Below are 18,494 nucleotides of genomic sequence, written 5' to 3' on the forward strand. Positions count from 1 at the left end.
GAAATGATAAAAGTTTGAGGTAATGGATACCCCAGTATCCCTGATTTATTATACACTGTATACCTGTATCAACATATGCTTGTATCAAAATATCAGATGTACCCGATAAATATCTGTATCTACTTTGTACCCGTAGTAATTTAAAAATTTAGAAGTCCTAACCAGAGTAATCAGACAAGAGAAAGGAACAACAAGCATGCAAATTGGAAAAGAGGAAATCAAACTGCCACTGTTTGCCAATGATATGACTGTATACCTAGAAAACCCTAATGACGCACCCAAAAAGCTCCGAGATCTGATAAACGATTCAGTAAAGTCTCAGGATACAAAATCAATGACACAAATCAGTAGCACTGCTATATTCCAACAACGACCAAGCTGAGAATCAAATCAAGAACTCAATCCCTTTTACAATAGCTGCAAAAAAAAACAAAACACCTAGGAATATACTTAACCAAGGAAGTGAAAGATCTTTACAAGGAAAAGTACAAAACACTGTTAAAAGAAATCATAAATGACACAAAGGGAAACACATCCCATGCTCATGGAAGGGAAGAATCAACATTGTGAAAATGACTATACTGACCAAAACAATCTATAGATTCAATGCAATTCCCATCAAAATACCAGCATCATACTTCACAGAACAAGAAAAAACAATCCTAAAATTCATATGGAACCAAAAAAGAGCCCACATAGCCAAAGCAAGACTAAGCAAAAAACAAATCCGGAGGCATCACATTACCCGACTTTAAATTATACAAAAGGCTACAGTTACCAAAACTGCATGGTACTGGTATAAAAATAGGCATAAAGACCAATGGAACATAACAGATAACCCAGAAATAAAGCAAAATACTCAAGCCGCCTAGGCATGCCTGTAATCCCAGCATCTTGGGAGGCCAAGGCGGGTGGATCACCTAAGGTCAGTAGTTTGAGTCCAGCCTGGCCAACATACAGAAAACTCGTCTCTACTAAAAATACAAAAAAGTTAGCCAGGCATGGTGGTGTGTGCCTGTAATCCCAGCTACTTGGGAGGCTGAGGCAGGAGAATGGCTTGAACCTGAGAGGCAGAGGTTGCAGGGAGCCAAGATCATGCCATTGCACTCCAGCCTGGGAAACAAGAGCAAAATTCCATCTCAAAAAAAAAAAAAAAAAAAAAAAAAATCAGCAGAGTAAACAGACAACCCATACAGTTGGAGAAAATATTTACGAACTGTGCATCTGACAAAGGACTAGTACCCAGAATCTACAAGGAACTCAAATCAGCAAGAAAAAAAACAAACAATCCCATCAAAAGTAGGCAAAAGACATGAATAGACATTTTTCAAAAGACATACAATAAGCCAACAAACATATGAAAAGATGCTCAACATCACCAATTATCAGGGAAATGCAAATTAAAACCACAATGAGATATCATTTACTCCTGCAAGAATGGCCATAATTTAAAAATCAAAAAATAATAGATGGTGTGGATGTGGTGACAAATGAACACTTTCACACTGCTGTTGGGAATGTAAACTAGTACAACCACTATGGAAAACAGTATGGCGATTCCTTAAAGAACTAAAAATAGAACTACTGTTTGATCCAGCAATCCCACTACTGGGTACCCACCCAAAGTAAAAGAAGTCATTATACGAAAAAGACACATGTACATGCATGTTTATAGCAGCACAATTCACAACTGCAAAGATACGGAACCAACCCAAGTACCCAATGACCAACAAGTGGATAAAGAAAATGTGGTGTATATATACCATTGAATACTTAGCCATAAAAAGGAATGAAATAATGTCTTTTGCAGAAACTTGGATGGAATTGGAGGCCATTATTCTAAGTGAGTAATTCAGGAATGGAAAACCAAATGTCGTATGTTCTCACTTACAAGTGAGAGTTCAGCTATGAGGACGCAAAGGCGTAAGACTGATAGAATGGACTTTGAGGATGGGGGGGAAGCTTGAGAGGGATAAAAGACTATATATTGGGTACAGTATACATTGGTCAGGTGACAGGTGCACTAAAATCTCAGAAATCATCACTAAAAAACATCCATGTAACCAAAAACCCACCTGTACCCCAAAACTATTGAAATATTTTTAAAAATAATAAATTTTAAAAATAAAGTAAAACTTGAATGGAAAATGACAGGTATGCTGCATATACTTGTCCCTCCTGAACCATTCTATTAAGTTTCCCACGACTGGAAGGAAAAAATGTATTATTTATTTTTTAAAAAACAGGGCAGTGGGAGGGATATTTCTTTGTTATAAAGCACTGGAAATTTTGAGAGCTATATTATACCCATATTCATCTCTTCTTGAAGTATCCTGGCTGAAACTGTCAACTGTTACTTTCACATTTCCAATTTAAAATAATGCTAAAAAACAATCAGAGTTCCTTATAATTGAAACTTTTAAATCGTATAGACTTGTCAGAATGTTACCTGAAGAAAGCTATTCATTTTTTTACTTAAACTTTAAACTTTCAGTAGCTGCAAAGGAGTTACATTTCAACTGTAGGAGAATTTCTGCAGACGGTCTGATTATGTTGGTATGCAAGTCTTCTAACTATAGGAGGATGAACTGGATGCATATAGCAATCTGAAAAAAAAACTGCATATTAATTTATCCCCAAACACACCAATCTAAACCAAACACTGAACCATGGAGGTAAGGAGCTAAGTAATGAATGATGCTGCCAGCCACACACCTGCCAAAGACAATATAAACACCCTGATGTTTCTAGGCTTTTTGAAAAGCACCACGGGGCCAGGCGCAGTGGCTCACACCTGTAATCCCACTTTGGAAGACCGAGGCAGGTGGATCACCCGAGGTCAAGAGTTCAAGACCAGCCTGGCCAACATGGTAAAATCCGGTCTCTACTAAACAAATACAAAAATTAGCCGGGCATGATGGCACATGCCTGTAATCCCAGCTATTCAGGAGGCTAAGGTAGGAGAATTCCTTGAACCAGGGAGGCAGAGGTTGCTGTGAGCCAAGATCACGCCATTGCACCCCAGCCTGAGCAACAAGAGCAAAACTCTGTCTCAAAAGAAAAAAAAAAAGAAAGAAAGAAAAAGAAAAGCACCACAGGCCCTTCTCATTGCTTGCATGCTAGCAACCAAAGGTTATTTAACAGCTCTCTGGGTCTACAAAGGCCCTACATACCAGAGAGCTTTCCTGCCACTACTTCAGCCGTCCTTGCAGGTGAAGAGTGCAAAGGGTCAGAGCTTGGGTCCCGCTTTTGAAACGGTTGCTGACTCCTATTTAATTAAAATCAGGGATGCTAAGAAAAAAAAATATCTGGTGCTCTGCTTATCCAGGGATATGCATTTCATTTTCAAATGATATATCAATTTTACTTTTTTCAGGTACTTCCGACCATGCAATTCAGATATGCCTTACTTTCTATCAAATCTTTAAAGTCATTTTACCACAAACTTCTGAAAGAACTATACATTTTCCACTGTCAGAGATGTAGTCCCACAATTGTATTGCCAAAACAATAAAGATCATATTTTAAAATGAGCATTTTAAAAGATAAGGAAAATTCAATTTGAATACTGTAAATAACTCTTTAGCTCTTAGCCTCTAACAGGAATGCTTAAAAACAAGTGGTAATGCTTTAATAAAACAAAACAGAATTATAGTATTTGAAAATGTCAGAAGGTATTTTTATTTCAGCTGTCTTAAATACCTACACTGAATGTTACATACATGAAAACTTGTAACTAAAAACTTTTTTTTTTTTTTGAGACAGTTTCACTCCATCACCCAGGCTGGAATGCAGTGGCGTGATCTAGGCTCACTGCAATCTCGGCCTCCCAGGTTCAAGTGATTCTCGTGCCTCGGCCTCCCGGGTGGCTGGGATTACAGGCACATACCACCACACCTAGCTCATTTTTGTAATTTTGGTAAAGATGGGGTTTCACCGTGTTGGCCAGGCTAGTCTCAGACTCCTGGCCTCAAGTGATCTGCCCACACTGGCCTCCCAAAGTGCTGGGATTACAGGCGTGAGCCACTGCCCCTGGCCTAAAAACTATTTCTATATATGGATGCTTTAAAAGCAAATTCACTAATATGGTTACTTTCATCAGTGAAGTAGTATACAGTATATGATTAAATATTTACTGAATATAATCTGTGGAACTTATTCTTTAGTTACTTATGCTGTTTTCAAACAGAACAATTGCTCTTAAACTTTTGGGAAGTATGGACCTTTTGGGACTCTTCCAAGAAACATGTATAGCCAAAAGAAAATTTTGCAAACAACTTCAGGGTGAACAGACCCAGGTTAAAAACGCCTAATATAGAATCACACACCTTAATGTAATTTATCTTAATTGTGTCTACTCACATAGGTAGCCTACTTGTTAGCTTTATCCTGGCCTGTTTTTCATTCAGCTGAATGAAATACAATTCAATGAAATACAATTTCAATTAAAAAATCAGTAACTTACGATTAATCTGGCTCATTTAGAAGGATTTATTTCTTCACCCGTTGAAAACTACAAATCTGCTCTAATCTGCTCTAATTTTCAGACAAATCATTAACAACTCTTACTAGTTTTGTTCATAAATATTTAAACTGGCCAAATAGGCTTACATATATGTCATTAGCAGGACAACGGGAAAGAATTTTATTAACATTGTTGAAAAGAAGAAATCAGAAGGGGGATCAAATCAGTACCATTGACCAGGTATGTGAAATACTGTTCACGACTGTCATGTACCGACCATAGAGCCTCAGACATCTGACTGAATGAATCTACCCATTGGCGGAACTTTATAAAAACTCTGAAACTCTGAGGTCAATAGCAATAGCACTGAAATATTCTATGATACGATGAATTAAAAAACACACAACAACAGAGTATCAAATGGCAATTTTTTCCCCTTTCTTAAAAAATGTTCAGTCTGGGCACGGTGGCTCACACCTGTAATCCCTGCACTTTGGGAGGCCAAGGTGGGTGAATCATGAGGTCAGGAGTTCAAGACCAGCCTGGCCAATATGGTGAAACTTTGTCTCTACTGAAAGTATAAAAAATTAGCCAGGCATGGTGGCACTTGCCTATAGTCCCAGCTACTCGGGAGGCTGAGGCAGGAGAATCACTTGAACCCAGGAGGCGGTGGTTACAGTGAGCCGAGATCCTGCCACTGCACTCCTCCAGCCTGGGCAACAGAGTGAGACTCCGTCTCAAATAAAAAAAAAAAAAAAGTTCATAATAGTAGTCTGACCTATTGTAAGTAGAGAGGTAGATAAGCAACTACCATTTTACAATCATTTCTATGACTGCAATAGTTATACTTTTTAAATTTAAAGCTGGGATGGATTAAAACACAAATAATGCAAAATATTCCCGATATTTATTGAAATATATCCTCTGATTACGTATAAGAATAAACAAAATTACAATAAAAATTCATCTAGGAATGTGCTAGTACAAAATAGAAGTGTCTTTATCACTTTAAAATTCACATACTAGGCCCTGTGGGATCCAACATACAAAACAAAGCCCCTATTCTAAAGGAGTGCCCAGTGCTCTTAGAATAGAGAATGAAATATTAAGTGTATAAAGATGAGAAATGATAATAGCCCCCATGTTCACAGCCCTCAAGAAAAGTCTTCATTTGTTCTATGTGAAACCTATTGCTGGTGCAAACATTTTATTTTGTGTCCCAAAGCAGGCTAAGAATTAATTACAACCTTAATAATAGGACAAGAAAGTTTAAAAACGATCTTTTCCAAAATTCACAGGATTTGGAAAGAAAGCATCTGCTGTAAAGCAAATCAAACAAAACCCCAAAGAAAGGTAATAAAACTGAACTTTCCAAGGAAAAGGAAGCTGTGTTTCTTAATCACAGTTTCATTCTTACATTTTGTAAAAAATACTGATCTTAAGCATCACTTGGTCTTACAAAATACAATCCTTCATTGCCACTATTTTGTAGATTTTATGAAGAATGTAAAATATTGTCTCTTTCTAAAGGTAGACAAAGGCAACAGTATTTTTCTCCCCACATAGTTCTTACCCACTTGGTCAAAAGAGCTATGACTCTTCATAACCGATCTAATCAAAGTAATGTTTTAATTAATCAAGTTCAATAAAAAGAACTTGAGGAATTTCTGTTTCTTTTTTTCAATAAATGTCAAAGCTATAACATGTAATAAACGTTAAACTAAAAATATATTCCAAAGTCATTACATATGTCCCAAGTTTTCTAAACTTTGGCATATTGACTGGGCCGTGTTCTGAAATGTCATACAATTTTGTCACGTTTTTCAACTGAATTCAGCAAATCCTCAATGGTGGCCTACTTACACATTTAGTACTGTGCTAGCAGTTGATCACGGCTCCAATAAGATATAATCAGAAATGGAATTAATGGTACAATTTCTGCACACTTCAGGTAAGTGAAACATATATATCACCTTTCCATTCTATTTCAGAACGCGGTATCAGCGGATGCAACAAAGACCACACAGTGTAGCAACGGAGAAATGTTAGCATAAAACAGTTTGTTTTGTTTTGTTTTTCAATTAAAAATCCTACGTCCCCTGCTGGTTTACTACAGCACACTGCATAAAGTTTACTGCGATGACAACTGTTTCTAAAAAGCAAACCTTTCTTCCCTTCAAAGTGTCTTCCTCCGATCCTTAGGCCATGACTGATTCTAGTACTTTTGATCTTAAGACACACAGTGATGACTTTTCTTTGAAAACTAGCAGGTTCGAATGTAGGCCCCAGGTGTCTGCCGTCATGCTTCCGACTCCGGGAAGTGAGGGAAGCCCACCTCCGGTCAGGGTTTACTGTAAGCAGCCCAGAGCCGGAGCACCGACGCAGAGAGACGTGGAAACAGAAAGCGAACGTACTACGGGGCAGCAGCGGGATCCCCGCGCCAGACGCCACCCCGTTAGCAACATATGGGAGAGCAGGGATGGTTCCCAGCCCCTTGACAAGCGCGGCGACGGCTCCGCGGGGCCTGGCGGCGAAGGCGAGGCGAGGCTGCGGCGACAAGGGGCGCGGCGGGCGGGCCGCCGGGGGAGCCCCGCACATTCCTCCCCGCGGCGGAGGCGCACGTGGGGTTCGAGGCCGCAGGGCCTGCAGAGGCGGCCAGAGCAGAGGGCGGCAGGTGCGGGAAAGAAAGAGGACGGGCCCCGGAGGCCGCAAGCCCGAGCAGCGGAGGACGATTCCCGGAGCGGCGGCATGCGGGTCCGCGACCCCGAGGCACCGGCACCGCGGACAGGGTGGGGGAAGGGAGAGAGGCACCGGGGCGCCTACAGACGGCAGTGTTGGGGTCTGAAGGAGAGACCGGATGGGGGCCCCGGGGGACGCTCGCCGGCGCGGAACTCAGCTCACCGTGCCTCCGTCCTTAATGATGATCTTCTTCGCCAGCATGATACTGCGGTTCGCGGCCCGTTTCTTCTTCTTCCCCTGGGTCATTTTACCATCCTCGATTCCTGGCGCTGCTGCAGCCACTCCCGGGGCGGTAGGCCCCAGCGGCTAGTGCCGTCCCACCACTACTGCCGGGCCGAGCCACTCTGGGCGCCCGCCGCCATCTTGAGGGCCCGGCCTGCCTCCGGCGGCGCGTCACAATCGTGCGATCAGCCGACGAGCGCGCCCCGCCCCTCCCGCGTGATACCGCCCCGCCCGCTCGCCGCCAGCCCGCTCTACAGTAGCCGCGCGGCCAGGGTAGTCGCGGGCTCGTTTGAGTGCTCCGGCGTCACCAGCTAGCTAAATCCTCGCAACGGTTCTGGGCGATAGGGGCCGTTTTTGTCCCCCTTCTTCAGCAGATGAGGGAATTTGTTTCAAAAAGTTGTTACCTGCTCACGGAAACAGACGTCCTAAGCTATTAGCACAATCTCCAGCTGTGCTAATCAAGACAGGAACCGAAGGGAACAGTAAAAAATCATTTTCCATAAGTAATGGGTAACTTAAGAGATAAGGTAGTGTTTCAGAAACAGTCTTGTCCTTTTGGTGCTCAGGGACCCCCGCTAGAACTCAGCTGGCTCACGCTTGTTTACCTCCCTAGACCCAGGACCTTTTTTATTCCCTGCCAAAAAAAATACCTTACTTGACCGATGTCACCCTTTGTGGCCCTCTACGTTTTTACTATATTGTTTAAAAATAAATTTGATGGGAACATTGCTAGAAAGGGCAATTTACACAAGTGGAAGTGGACTTTATAAAGTATCACAATGTTAAAATTAGATATTGATAACTACCGTGTTGTATAATAGAATATCCTTTTCCTTAAGAGAAAAACACAAGGGATAGGGAAACACCGCATGCTCCCTACTCTCAGATGGTTAGGGAGTAACATGTATGTGTATGTATATGTAGGTGGGGAAAAGAGAGGGACAAAGCAAAATGGCGAATGTTTAAAAGTACTGAAACTAGGTATGGTAGTTCTAAGATATGTTCACAGATTCAATGATATTCCTCCCTGGAAGAGGTGGACTCTAATTCCCCTCCCCTTGAGTGTAGACTAGGCTTAGTGACTCTTGATAGATCAAAACAGAAGTGGCAGTATTGACTTCAGAGGCTAGGTCATAAAAGGCACTGCATCTTCCTTTGCGGGTCTCTTTTTCATTCATTTTGGGGCTTGGAGCCTGGGGAAGCCTGCTTCCGTGTTTTCAGGACACTCAAGCAGCCTATGGAGAGATCCAGTTGTCCAGGAACTGTATGTAGCCTCCTACCAAATGCCACGGAGTGAGTCACTTTGGAAGTAGATCCTCCAACCTTGGTCAAGCCTTTGGCTGACTACAACTTCATGAGAGACCTAGAGGTAGGACCACCTAGCTTAGCCACTCCTGGAATCCTGACTCAGAAACAGTGTAAGATGAAAAGTACTTGGTGTAAGCCACTAAGCTTTGGGGTTATTTGTTACACAGCTATAAATAACTAATATATAGGGTAAAAGGAAAAACAGAGTAAATGAATGTATGAGTTCTTTGTACTCTTTTTGCAACTTTTCTGTAAGTTTGAAATTATTTCCAAATAAAATGTTAAAAAGTAAATTTGATTGAATTTCCTGTTCCTTGTATTTTCATACTGACTAAAAATGAAAAAAAAAACTAATTTCCATGGAAGGGAGAAGAAAAGCAATTTATAGCCTGATAGATACTTCTAATTATATTTTCCAGTCAATAAGTATATTCATTATACTTGTTTTGAAACATATATTCTCATGTTGAAACTTTTTTTTATTATTTATTTTTTGAGACAGAGTTTTACTCTTGTTGCCCAGGCTGCAGTGCAATAGTGCCATCTTGGCTCACTGCAACTTCCAGCTCCCAGGTTCAAGTGATTCTCCTGCCTCAGCCTCCCGAGTAGCTGGGATTACAGGTCCCCACTACCATGCCTGGCTAATTTTTTTTGTATTTTTAGTAGAGATGGAATTTCACCATGTTGGCCAGGCTTGAACTCCTTACCTGAGGTGATGTGCCCGCCCCAGCCTCCCAAAGTGCTGGGATTACAGGTGTGAGCCACCACGCGTGGCCTATTATTATTTTTTGAGGCAGGGTCTCACTCTGTCACCCAGGCTGGAGTGCAGTGGTGCCATCATGGCCTCCTGCAGCCTCTTCCGAAACGATCCTTCTGCCTCAGCCTCTCAAGTATCTGGGACTACAAATGCACAACACCATGCCTGGCTAATTTTAATTTTTCTTTTGTAAAGACAGAGTCTGGTTATGTTGACCAGGCTGGTTTCAAACCTGGCCTCAAGAGATACTCAGTTCTACCAAAGTGCTGGGATTACAGGTTTGAGCCACCACGCCTCGCCTGCAACTTTTTAGTTGACACCCAACTTGAAGTTCTTTAGAGAAAGTAATATGATAGATTTCATAATTCAATTCCCAGGAGCTTGTTTTGAATGGAAGTAGAGGGCTGATAATTTATTGTGTGGTTACTTTGATTTTCATAGTCCCTCAAAATCATACTTCATCTAGCTATACCAATTTTATCAGCCTTATGAACTGGTTATTGTTCAGTCATTCAAAAAATATTTACTGGGTGCTTGTGTTTGTCAGTGTTTTATTAGATGCCAGGGATACATCAATAAATGAGACACTATTTATCTGCACAGAGCTTACATTCTAGTGGGGGACACAGTTACAAAACAAAAGGAAGGTAATTGCAAATTGCAGTAAATACTGTTGGAAATAATGTAGTAAGAGAAATTTAACACATACTAAATGTCCAGAATGTCCCAGGCTTTGTGCTAGAAAGGCTGCAATGATAAACAAGAGAGAACAGTCCTGTTCTAATAGGCCTATTGTGTATGAACTTGTCGCTTTGTATGTGATTTGGGTTGTGAATACAGCTGGCCCTCAGTATCCTGTGGATTCAACTATCCTCAGAATAAAAATATTTTTTTAAATCCCACAAAACAACAAAAATACAAGTAAAAAATACAGTATGACTACACAGCATTACATTGTATTAAGTACTATAAATAATCTAGAGATGATGTATGTGGAGGACGATAACCAAATATTATGCCATTTTATGTAAGGGACTTTAGCATCCACTGATTTGGATACCCACGGAAGTCCCACAACCAATTCCCACTCCCCTCCTCATATGGAGGGATGACCGTATTCACAAACTTTGTGCTAAGAGACTGATATTTCAGTTAGGGTTTTTTGGTTAGTATCAACAGAAACTAACACTGCTAACAAACTAGTACTCGCTAACGTAAGCAAAAGGGAATTATTTGGAAGGATGTTGGAAGTTTTGAAAATTAATGAGAAGGCCAAGAATCAGGCTTAGAAACAAGCAGAAACCAATGTTTGGAAAGTTCATGAAAACAGTTCATGAGGCACCTTGAAAGGGAGTGGGATTCCTTGGAAAGAAAGGCAAGTGGCCAAAAGTAAAAGATTCCTAAAGAAACAAGATTGTATCACAGAATCCAAATCCCACCCCCACCATGCACTTCACCATGCTAACAGAAGAGGGTCCTCTTTAACTAAAAACTGAGTAAGTCACCCACATCCCTTCTACCCTCCATTCTATAGAGCCACCTGTTACTGCTGATTCAAGAAGATCCTACACATTTAATCATGAATAGAAAAGCCACCAAAAATCCATACAAGGCTATTATAAAAAACAGAAAATGAAAACTTTTCAATCAATAGAAAATACTACCCTCTAGAAAATATGAAGCAGAGGCAAATAATATACAACACTCCAACATGAATATCATTAAGTAATTGCACATATAAAAGAACACAGCAAATAAAAATTTTTAAACTCAATAGTAAGATGTAAAATGAGAGTTGAACAAACATAGGCAATATACTGAAAAGATAAAATCATCTAAAAATGAAAACTAAATCACAGGGTACCTGAGAGACACAAATAAAAGTAAAGTAAGAAATACAGAGAAGAGGAATAAAACAGCTATGAGAACAAAATGAGATAAAAAGGATCACAGATAAAATAATATAGAAAAAATTATCTGGGTCTCTAGGTAAAAAACAACAAACAAAATGTCATTTCCAAAAGGGAAAAAAATCAAGTGGTGCCACACTTCTTGATGATAACATCAAGCAACCCAACAGTGAAGCACAAATTCAGACAAACTCAAGAAAAGGAAATGTTTGTCAAGGATTTTCTACATGGCCAAGCTGTACTTTAAGTATCTAGGCTCCAGAAGAAATTTTAAACATGTCACAACTCAGAGAATATTGTACAGTACTTACAAGCCCTCCTTGAATACTCTACAGAAGAGCTTCATCCAGCCAAAAGTTGACTGGGGAGACTTCAGGTAAGTATCAGTAGGGTATTAAATATACTTTTTAAAAATTTTAATTAATTTTATTACAAAGGTGGGGATTAGGATGGGAAAATAGTGTGTAAATATTATATGTTCTAATCAAAAAGAAGACTACAGAAAATATGAAGAGAGTAATATATTCACTGACGGTCACATAGACAATTAGATAAGAGTCAAAGAACATCATTTAAAGGTGTCAAATTAAATAGTAGAGGCCTAGACAAGCAAATTGGGGACTCTAAATGCATTATATAAAATGTTATCAGTATAAATTAGAACATACAAACCTTTCTAAACATCCAAAGAAATTTTATAAAGACCCCATGTTGTGAAAGAGGCACAGTAAGTATAGCAATATGCATATTTGTTTGCTTTTTAAAAAGAAACACGTGAAAGATAAATTGGAAAACTAAGAAAATACTTATAATAATTACTTATAAGAGATGGTTAGGAATGGAGGGATAGGTATGACAGCTAGATTTTTTCAGAGTACACTTTTCACATAAAACTTCGAAAAAATTTATCTTTTTTTTTTTTTGTAGAGACAGGATCTCACTCTGTTGCCCACGCTGGTCCTGAACCCCTGGCCTTAAGTGATCCTCCCACCTCAGACTCCCAAAGTGCTGGAATTACAGGCAAGAGCCACTGCACCTGGCCATGTTGCTAAATTTTAGTTGTAAATATTAATTTGAATTCATGATCTTTTAAAATTGTATTTCCTAGCTATGTCCACTAAAATGGCCTAGAAACAATGACAGCTCAGTAACAATGGATTCTATAATAAATTCCATTCACTGGCTAGAAGGACTCCAAAGAAAAAATAAAATAAATCCCACTCCCCTGAAAAGGTATAGGGCTCCTTGGAGAATTAGCTGATAATCCAAATTTGGAACAAGACAAATATAAGGTAAGCCTCAGATTTCTTGTGCCTGAAGCAAATAAGGACTAAAAGACTAATGTGGTCATGTTTAAAAAACACAAGAGTGGCTAGGCGCGGTGGCTCATGCCTGTAATCCCAGCACTTTGGGAGGCCGAGGCGGGTGGATCACGAGGTCAGGAGTTCAAGACCAGCCTGGCCAAGATGGTGAAACCCCATCTCTACTAAAAATACAAAAAATTAGCCAGGCGCGGTGGCAGGCACCTATAGTCCCAGCTACTCAGGAGGCTGAGGAAGGAGAATCATTTGAACCCGGAGGGTGGAGGTTGCAGTGAGCCGAGATCGTGCCACTGCACTCCAGCTTGGGTGACAGAGTGAAACTCCATCTCAAAAAAAACCCAAGAGCTAGCTTGCTGTGACTTACATGGGCTAGAGGCTCACAATATATATGAGCATCAAAAAGAACTGTGACTGATTGGCTATAATATATTGAGTAATTTTTTTTTAATTCATGAAGACATGGTCTTTTTTTTAAAGAGGAATATTAGAGAAACAGGAGGGAAATATACTTTTTTATTTTAAAAAAGAATATAAACTAATAAATGTAGAAGAAATTTAGAGCACTAAAAAAAATTTATCACCATTTTGCACCCCAGTGTAATAAATGATTCAGTCAAGAATCATCAATTGATGCTAAAGGCACTGGGAAACAGAATATTCTCCTGGTGCTAAAACATTACTCCATAGATTACTAAGGGTGAACAAATGACCTTTACCACAGGGAGAACTTTACAATAACCTTTACAATGGGGTAGTCATCATCTTAACCAAACAATCAATTACCAACATTAATAATGAGATTATCTGTGCCTTTTAATATGATACAATATAAAATCTGTGAAATATTTTTACCCAATACATTTAACCTGAAGGTAATCAAACCTATAGACTTGACTTCCAGTTCAAAGGACATGAAAGGAATAAAGGCAACAAATCAAACCACATAATAGGGGCAAAGTAACTTTGGTCCTTCAAAGAGTACTATCATGGGGAGAAAAGTCATTAGAGGTAGCATTTTCAGTCTCTTGGTATAAAAAAGCGATTGAGGGGCAGGTGGTGGTGCAGGAAGGGGACTTCAAGACCAAAGGAGACAATCAGATACAAAGCATTAACCTTGATTTTACCCTCGTTCCAAAACAAAAAAGCTATAAAAAATCATTTTTGAGACAACTGGGAATACAGTTGACTCTTGAACAACAGATTTGAACTGCATGGGTCCACTTATATGCAGATTTTTTTTCAGCCAAATGCAGAGGGAAAACACAGTTATTTGCAGGATGTGAAACCCACCCATAGGGAGGGCTGACTTTTCTTATACGCGGTTTCCCCCTAAGGACTTGAGTGTGCCCAGATTTTGGTATACACGAGGTGGGGGTCCTGGAACCAATCCCCCATGTTTACAGAGGGGCAATTGTATTTGAATTAGAACTTAGATGAAGTGACCTGAATTAATTTAAATTTTCTTAGGTGTCATAATGGCACTGAGGTTAATTAAGAAGATGTCCATATCTTTAGGTCATGCATGCTGGAGTATGTAGGGGTAAAGTGTCCCAACAGAGATAAAGCTAGTTTGGCAAAATGTTAATAATGGTTGGATTTAGGTGGTATACCAATTTTTCAATTTTTTTGTATGCTGCAAAATGAAAAGCTGGAGAAAATTTAATTTTAAAAAAAGTTCTTTAACAATGCCGCATGTGTGAGTTCATGGAGGTAGCCCATGAGTTTTTTAAAGCTAAATTGGCACAATCTGTCATAGCATGATTAAAGCCATTAAAATGGCAATATTATAAAAACAAAATATTGAAAACAAAATGAAACTTGACACGAGGGAAATGGAGAAAAATAATATGAAATAATGGAAATTTGAGGCATTATGTGTATATAACATCCAAAATAAGTGGCAGGTTTTAAAATTCTAGAATTCATAGCAATATGACTGGAACAGTTATAAAATGAAACATGGGCACACATCTTTCATGATTTTCTATAATTCTATCATCACTCAGGAAATATTACCCTGCCTTGGCTATATTTAAAAGACCTATTGAAGCAGCATGCATATATTAAAAAAGCACTTAGCATCATTATTTTAAAATGCTGTATTTACTATCCAAGCAGAATAAAATAAAATAAAACTTTAGCCTAAAGGAAAAAACTTAATAAACCCTCAATTATTAGAAATCATGTTTGTACATGCAGTATCTTTTAAAAGAGCAAACACACACACAGATTTTGTGTCTAAATCACATAAGTCTGATTTAGTACATTTAACTGAACCTCTTAAATACTCTACATTTAAAGCTGGGGTGTCCAATCTTTTGGCTTCCCTGGGTCACCTTTAAAGAAGAAGAATTGTCTTGGGCCACATATAAAATACAGTAACTAATAATAGCTGATGAGCTTAAAAAAATTGCAAAAAAATCTCATACTGTTTTAAGAAAGTTTACAAATTTGTGTTGAACCACATTCAAAGCCATCCTGGGCTGCATGCAGCCTGCGGGCCGCGCGTTGGACAAGCTTAAAGTATATTTTAACATGTGAATTTTCAGTGATTATCACTAAACACTGTAACAATATTCATTATTCTTTTAAACCTGCAGTGAGTTCTACCTTTAAAAAGAGGAAAGTGTATATCTAAGATAAACTGTGTATTTCCAAAAGAACACCATGTTATTTGTTTTAAACAAATTACCGCTAACATTTTAGAAATCCTAAATGAATGAATGAAAATAAATGCATTAAATGAAAAACACCTGATTCTCAGGTCCAAGGGAGGAAAATGTGATCCTAACACTAGTGAAGCCCTACTGTGAGCCAAAATAACAACTGGTATCAGGTTTTAGCTCTTCCTTATAATGGTGATAGGTAATGCCTAATTTAAAATTAGTTCAAAATTGTTTATTAATATGCAGTACAGGTAAAAGGTTTATAAACCATGTTTTAAATTTGTAGTTTAAAATAGTCCACCATTTATAAAGTTGTCATTAAACATAAGAAGTGAAAACTAAATGACAATACTATGCTCTCTTTCTCTCTCTCTTATATATATACATATATGTTCTTAACACAGTAACTGATTATAAACATTTTTCCACACTAGATTCATGTTATGTTCAGAATCATTTGACAGATATTCTAAAATTAAAAATGACAATGTATAAATTAAAAGTCTCTGGGCTGGGTGTGATGGCTCATGCCTGTAATCCCAGCACTTCGGGAGGCCAAGGCCGGCGGATCATCTGAGGTCAGGAGTTCGAGACCAGCCTGGCCAACATGGTGAAAACCCGTCTCTACCAAAAATACAAAAATTAGTTGGTCGTGGTGGTGAGCACTGGTAATCCCAGCTACTTGGGAGGCTGAGGTAGGAGAATTGCTCAAACCCAGGAAGCGGAGGTTGCAGTGAGCAGAGATCGTGCCGCTGAACTCCAGCCTGAGTGACAGAGGGAGACTCCATCTCAAAAAAAAAAAAAAAAAAAATTAAAAGTCTCTGAAAAGAAGAATTGTCGTTGCTTGTATCATCCTCATCAATTCAGAAGGAAGTGTATAGTGATGAATGGTCTTTGTGTAGTAAGAAATTTGGCCCATCCAAAGAAAGTTCTGGTGTAAGTCTTTGGGAGTTCTCACTGATAGGAATGACTTTATTATTCATTGTGGGTTCCTCAGACAACACTTGACAGTTTATGCTAAGGAGATAACCTATGGTGAGGCCCTGAAGTCTTGATGTCAACCAGATCTCCAGGGAGGGGCAGACGTTGGAAAGAGAGGACAACTACATGGGCAAAAAAATCAACCAACCATGCCAACTAATAGAGCCTCTCTCAATAAAAATCTGGACTCCAAAGCTTAGGTGAGCTTCCCTGAATGGCAATACTATGTGTGTACTGTCAAACATTGTGGTCAGGAGTAGACAACACCTTCCATGACGCTACAACAAAAGGACACCGAAAGCCTCAAGTTTGGACCACTCCTAGACTCTGTTTTATGTGTCACTTCCTTTGGCTGGTTTTAATTTGTATTTCCTTTCTCTGTAATAAATATGACTGTGAGTATAATAGCTTTTAGTAAGTTTTCTCTTTCTAGCCAGAACTGAGGGTGAACTTGGGAAACCCCTGAATTTGCAATGACCAAAACACTCTCAGCCATAGCAGAAGCTCAAATCTTTGGTAACTGAAGGCAATTTATTTCTTCCTTGCTATTTTATTTTCTAGAGTGTATATGTAATCAGTCCTGCCTTAAAGGAATTCTCTTTTTAAAAACAGTAAGACAGACCAGTATGGGCTGGGTGTGGTCGCTCACGCCTGTAATCCCAACACTTTGGGAGGCCAAGGCAGGCAGATCACTGAAGCTCAGGAGTTTGAGACCAATCGGGCAACATGGCAAAACCCCATCTCTACAAAAAAATACAAAAATTAGCTGGGCATGGTGGCGCGCACCTGTATTCCCAGCTACTTGGGGGCTGAGGCTCCTGGGAGGATCACTTGAGCTTGCTCTGTCAAGGCTGCAGTGAGCCAAGATTGTGTCACCACACTCCAGCCTAGGCAACGGGAGGAAGACCTTGTCTCAAAAACAAAAAACAAAAAAAAACAAAACACAAAAACACCCCAAAAAACCCCACCAGTATGATTACTAATGCTGGTCACTATCAGTCTCTTTTGAAAGGCAGTATTGGCCGGGCGCAGTGGCTCATGCCTGTAAACCCAGCACTTTGGGAGGCCGAGGCAGGCGGATCACCTGAGGTCAGGAGTTTGAGACCAGCCTGGCCAACATGGTGAAACCCCGTCTCTACTAAAAATACAAAAATTAGTTGGGCATGGTGGCATGGCCTGTAATCCAAGTTACTAGGGAGGCTGAGGCAGGAGAATTGCTTGAACCTGGGAGGCGGAGGTTGCAGTGAGGTCACACCACTGCAGCCTAGGTGACAGAGCGAGACGCCATCTCAAAAAAAAAAAAAAAAAGGTAGTATTATCTATAAGATTCAGATTCTAAGATACTTTTGCATAGCAGTGGAACTTGAGGATTGTGATATATTTCCAACAAAAGAAGCACTGTAATACAAAAAAGATTATTAAATATTTTTAGTTAGTGCTTTTCATGAGAGGTTGCCAAAGAAAAATATACATTTTAAAAATGCTGGCACTTTAGTGAATTTTTTACAAAGTATTTTGTGTAAGGTTACTTCAGCAGTAGAGATAGGACTAAAATCCTGTATATTATCACAATTGATCTCCATGCATTCAATTGACGGTCACAATGGAAGCAATTATATTCAAATTATGAAGAAAATACATACCAAACTTCTATAATTACTTAACCTTGAGGATAGCCTAGAGATATTTAAAACAAAAAATCTGTTAGGCTGTTATTAACATATAGAAAGATAAATTCTAACTAGCTTAAATAAACCCAGTCTTTTTTTGTTGTTTCAGTTTTTGTTTTGTTTGTTTTTTGAGACAGAGTCTCACTGTCACTCAGGCTAGAGTCCAGTAGTGTCATCATGGTTTACTGCAGCATCAAATTGCTGGGCTCAAGCAATCCTTCTGCCTCAGCCTCCTGAGTAGCTGGCCCCACAGGTGCATGCCAACATACTGGCTAATTTTATTTTTAAGATTTTTTGTAGAAACAAGGTCTCCCTGTGTTGCCCAGGCTGGCCTCAAATTCATGGGCTCAAGCGATTCTTCTGCCTTGGCTTCCTAAAGTGTTGGGATTAGAGGAATGAGCCACTGCACCTGGCCAACCCAGTATTTCATGCTAGAGTATGGGCTAGAGAAAAG

The 18,494-nt window shown here is 39.4% G+C and overlaps 1 protein-coding gene and 1 long non-coding RNA gene across 4 annotated transcripts in view; one reads left to right on the forward strand and one right to left on the reverse strand.

Moving 5' to 3' along the window:
• The window catches only part of MFSD14A (major facilitator superfamily domain containing 14A), a 45,508-nt gene extending 37,498 nt beyond the window's left edge, over window positions 1-8,010 (reverse strand). Inside the window, exons 1-2 of one of the 3 annotated variants that reach the window (XM_063696673.1) lie at window positions 7,367-7,480; window positions 2,450-2,606 (exon numbers count right to left, since the gene is read on the reverse strand). In XM_063696673.1, coding sequence (XP_063552743.1) covers window positions 2,450-2,467 — 18 coding nt within the window. In that variant the 5' untranslated portion in view covers window positions 2,468-2,606; window positions 7,367-7,480. Of the gene's footprint in view, window positions 1-2,449; window positions 2,607-6,630; window positions 6,744-7,366 lie in introns of those variants that run through there. The other 2 variants (XM_019035116.3, XM_004026189.4) reach the window with 2 other exon arrangements.
• LOC134756902 (uncharacterized) overlaps window positions 7,750-18,494 on the forward strand; it is a 127,974-nt gene continuing 117,229 nt past the window's right edge. The window contains exon 1 of the long non-coding RNA XR_010130329.1: window positions 7,750-8,795. This is a non-coding gene — a long non-coding RNA (uncharacterized lncRNA). The remainder of the gene's footprint in view (window positions 8,796-18,494) is intronic.

This window comes from Gorilla gorilla, chromosome 1 (assembly GCF_029281585.2).
Source record: "Gorilla gorilla gorilla isolate KB3781 chromosome 1, NHGRI_mGorGor1-v2.1_pri, whole genome shotgun sequence".
NCBI classification, from domain to species: Eukaryota; Metazoa; Chordata; class Mammalia; order Primates; family Hominidae; genus Gorilla; species Gorilla gorilla.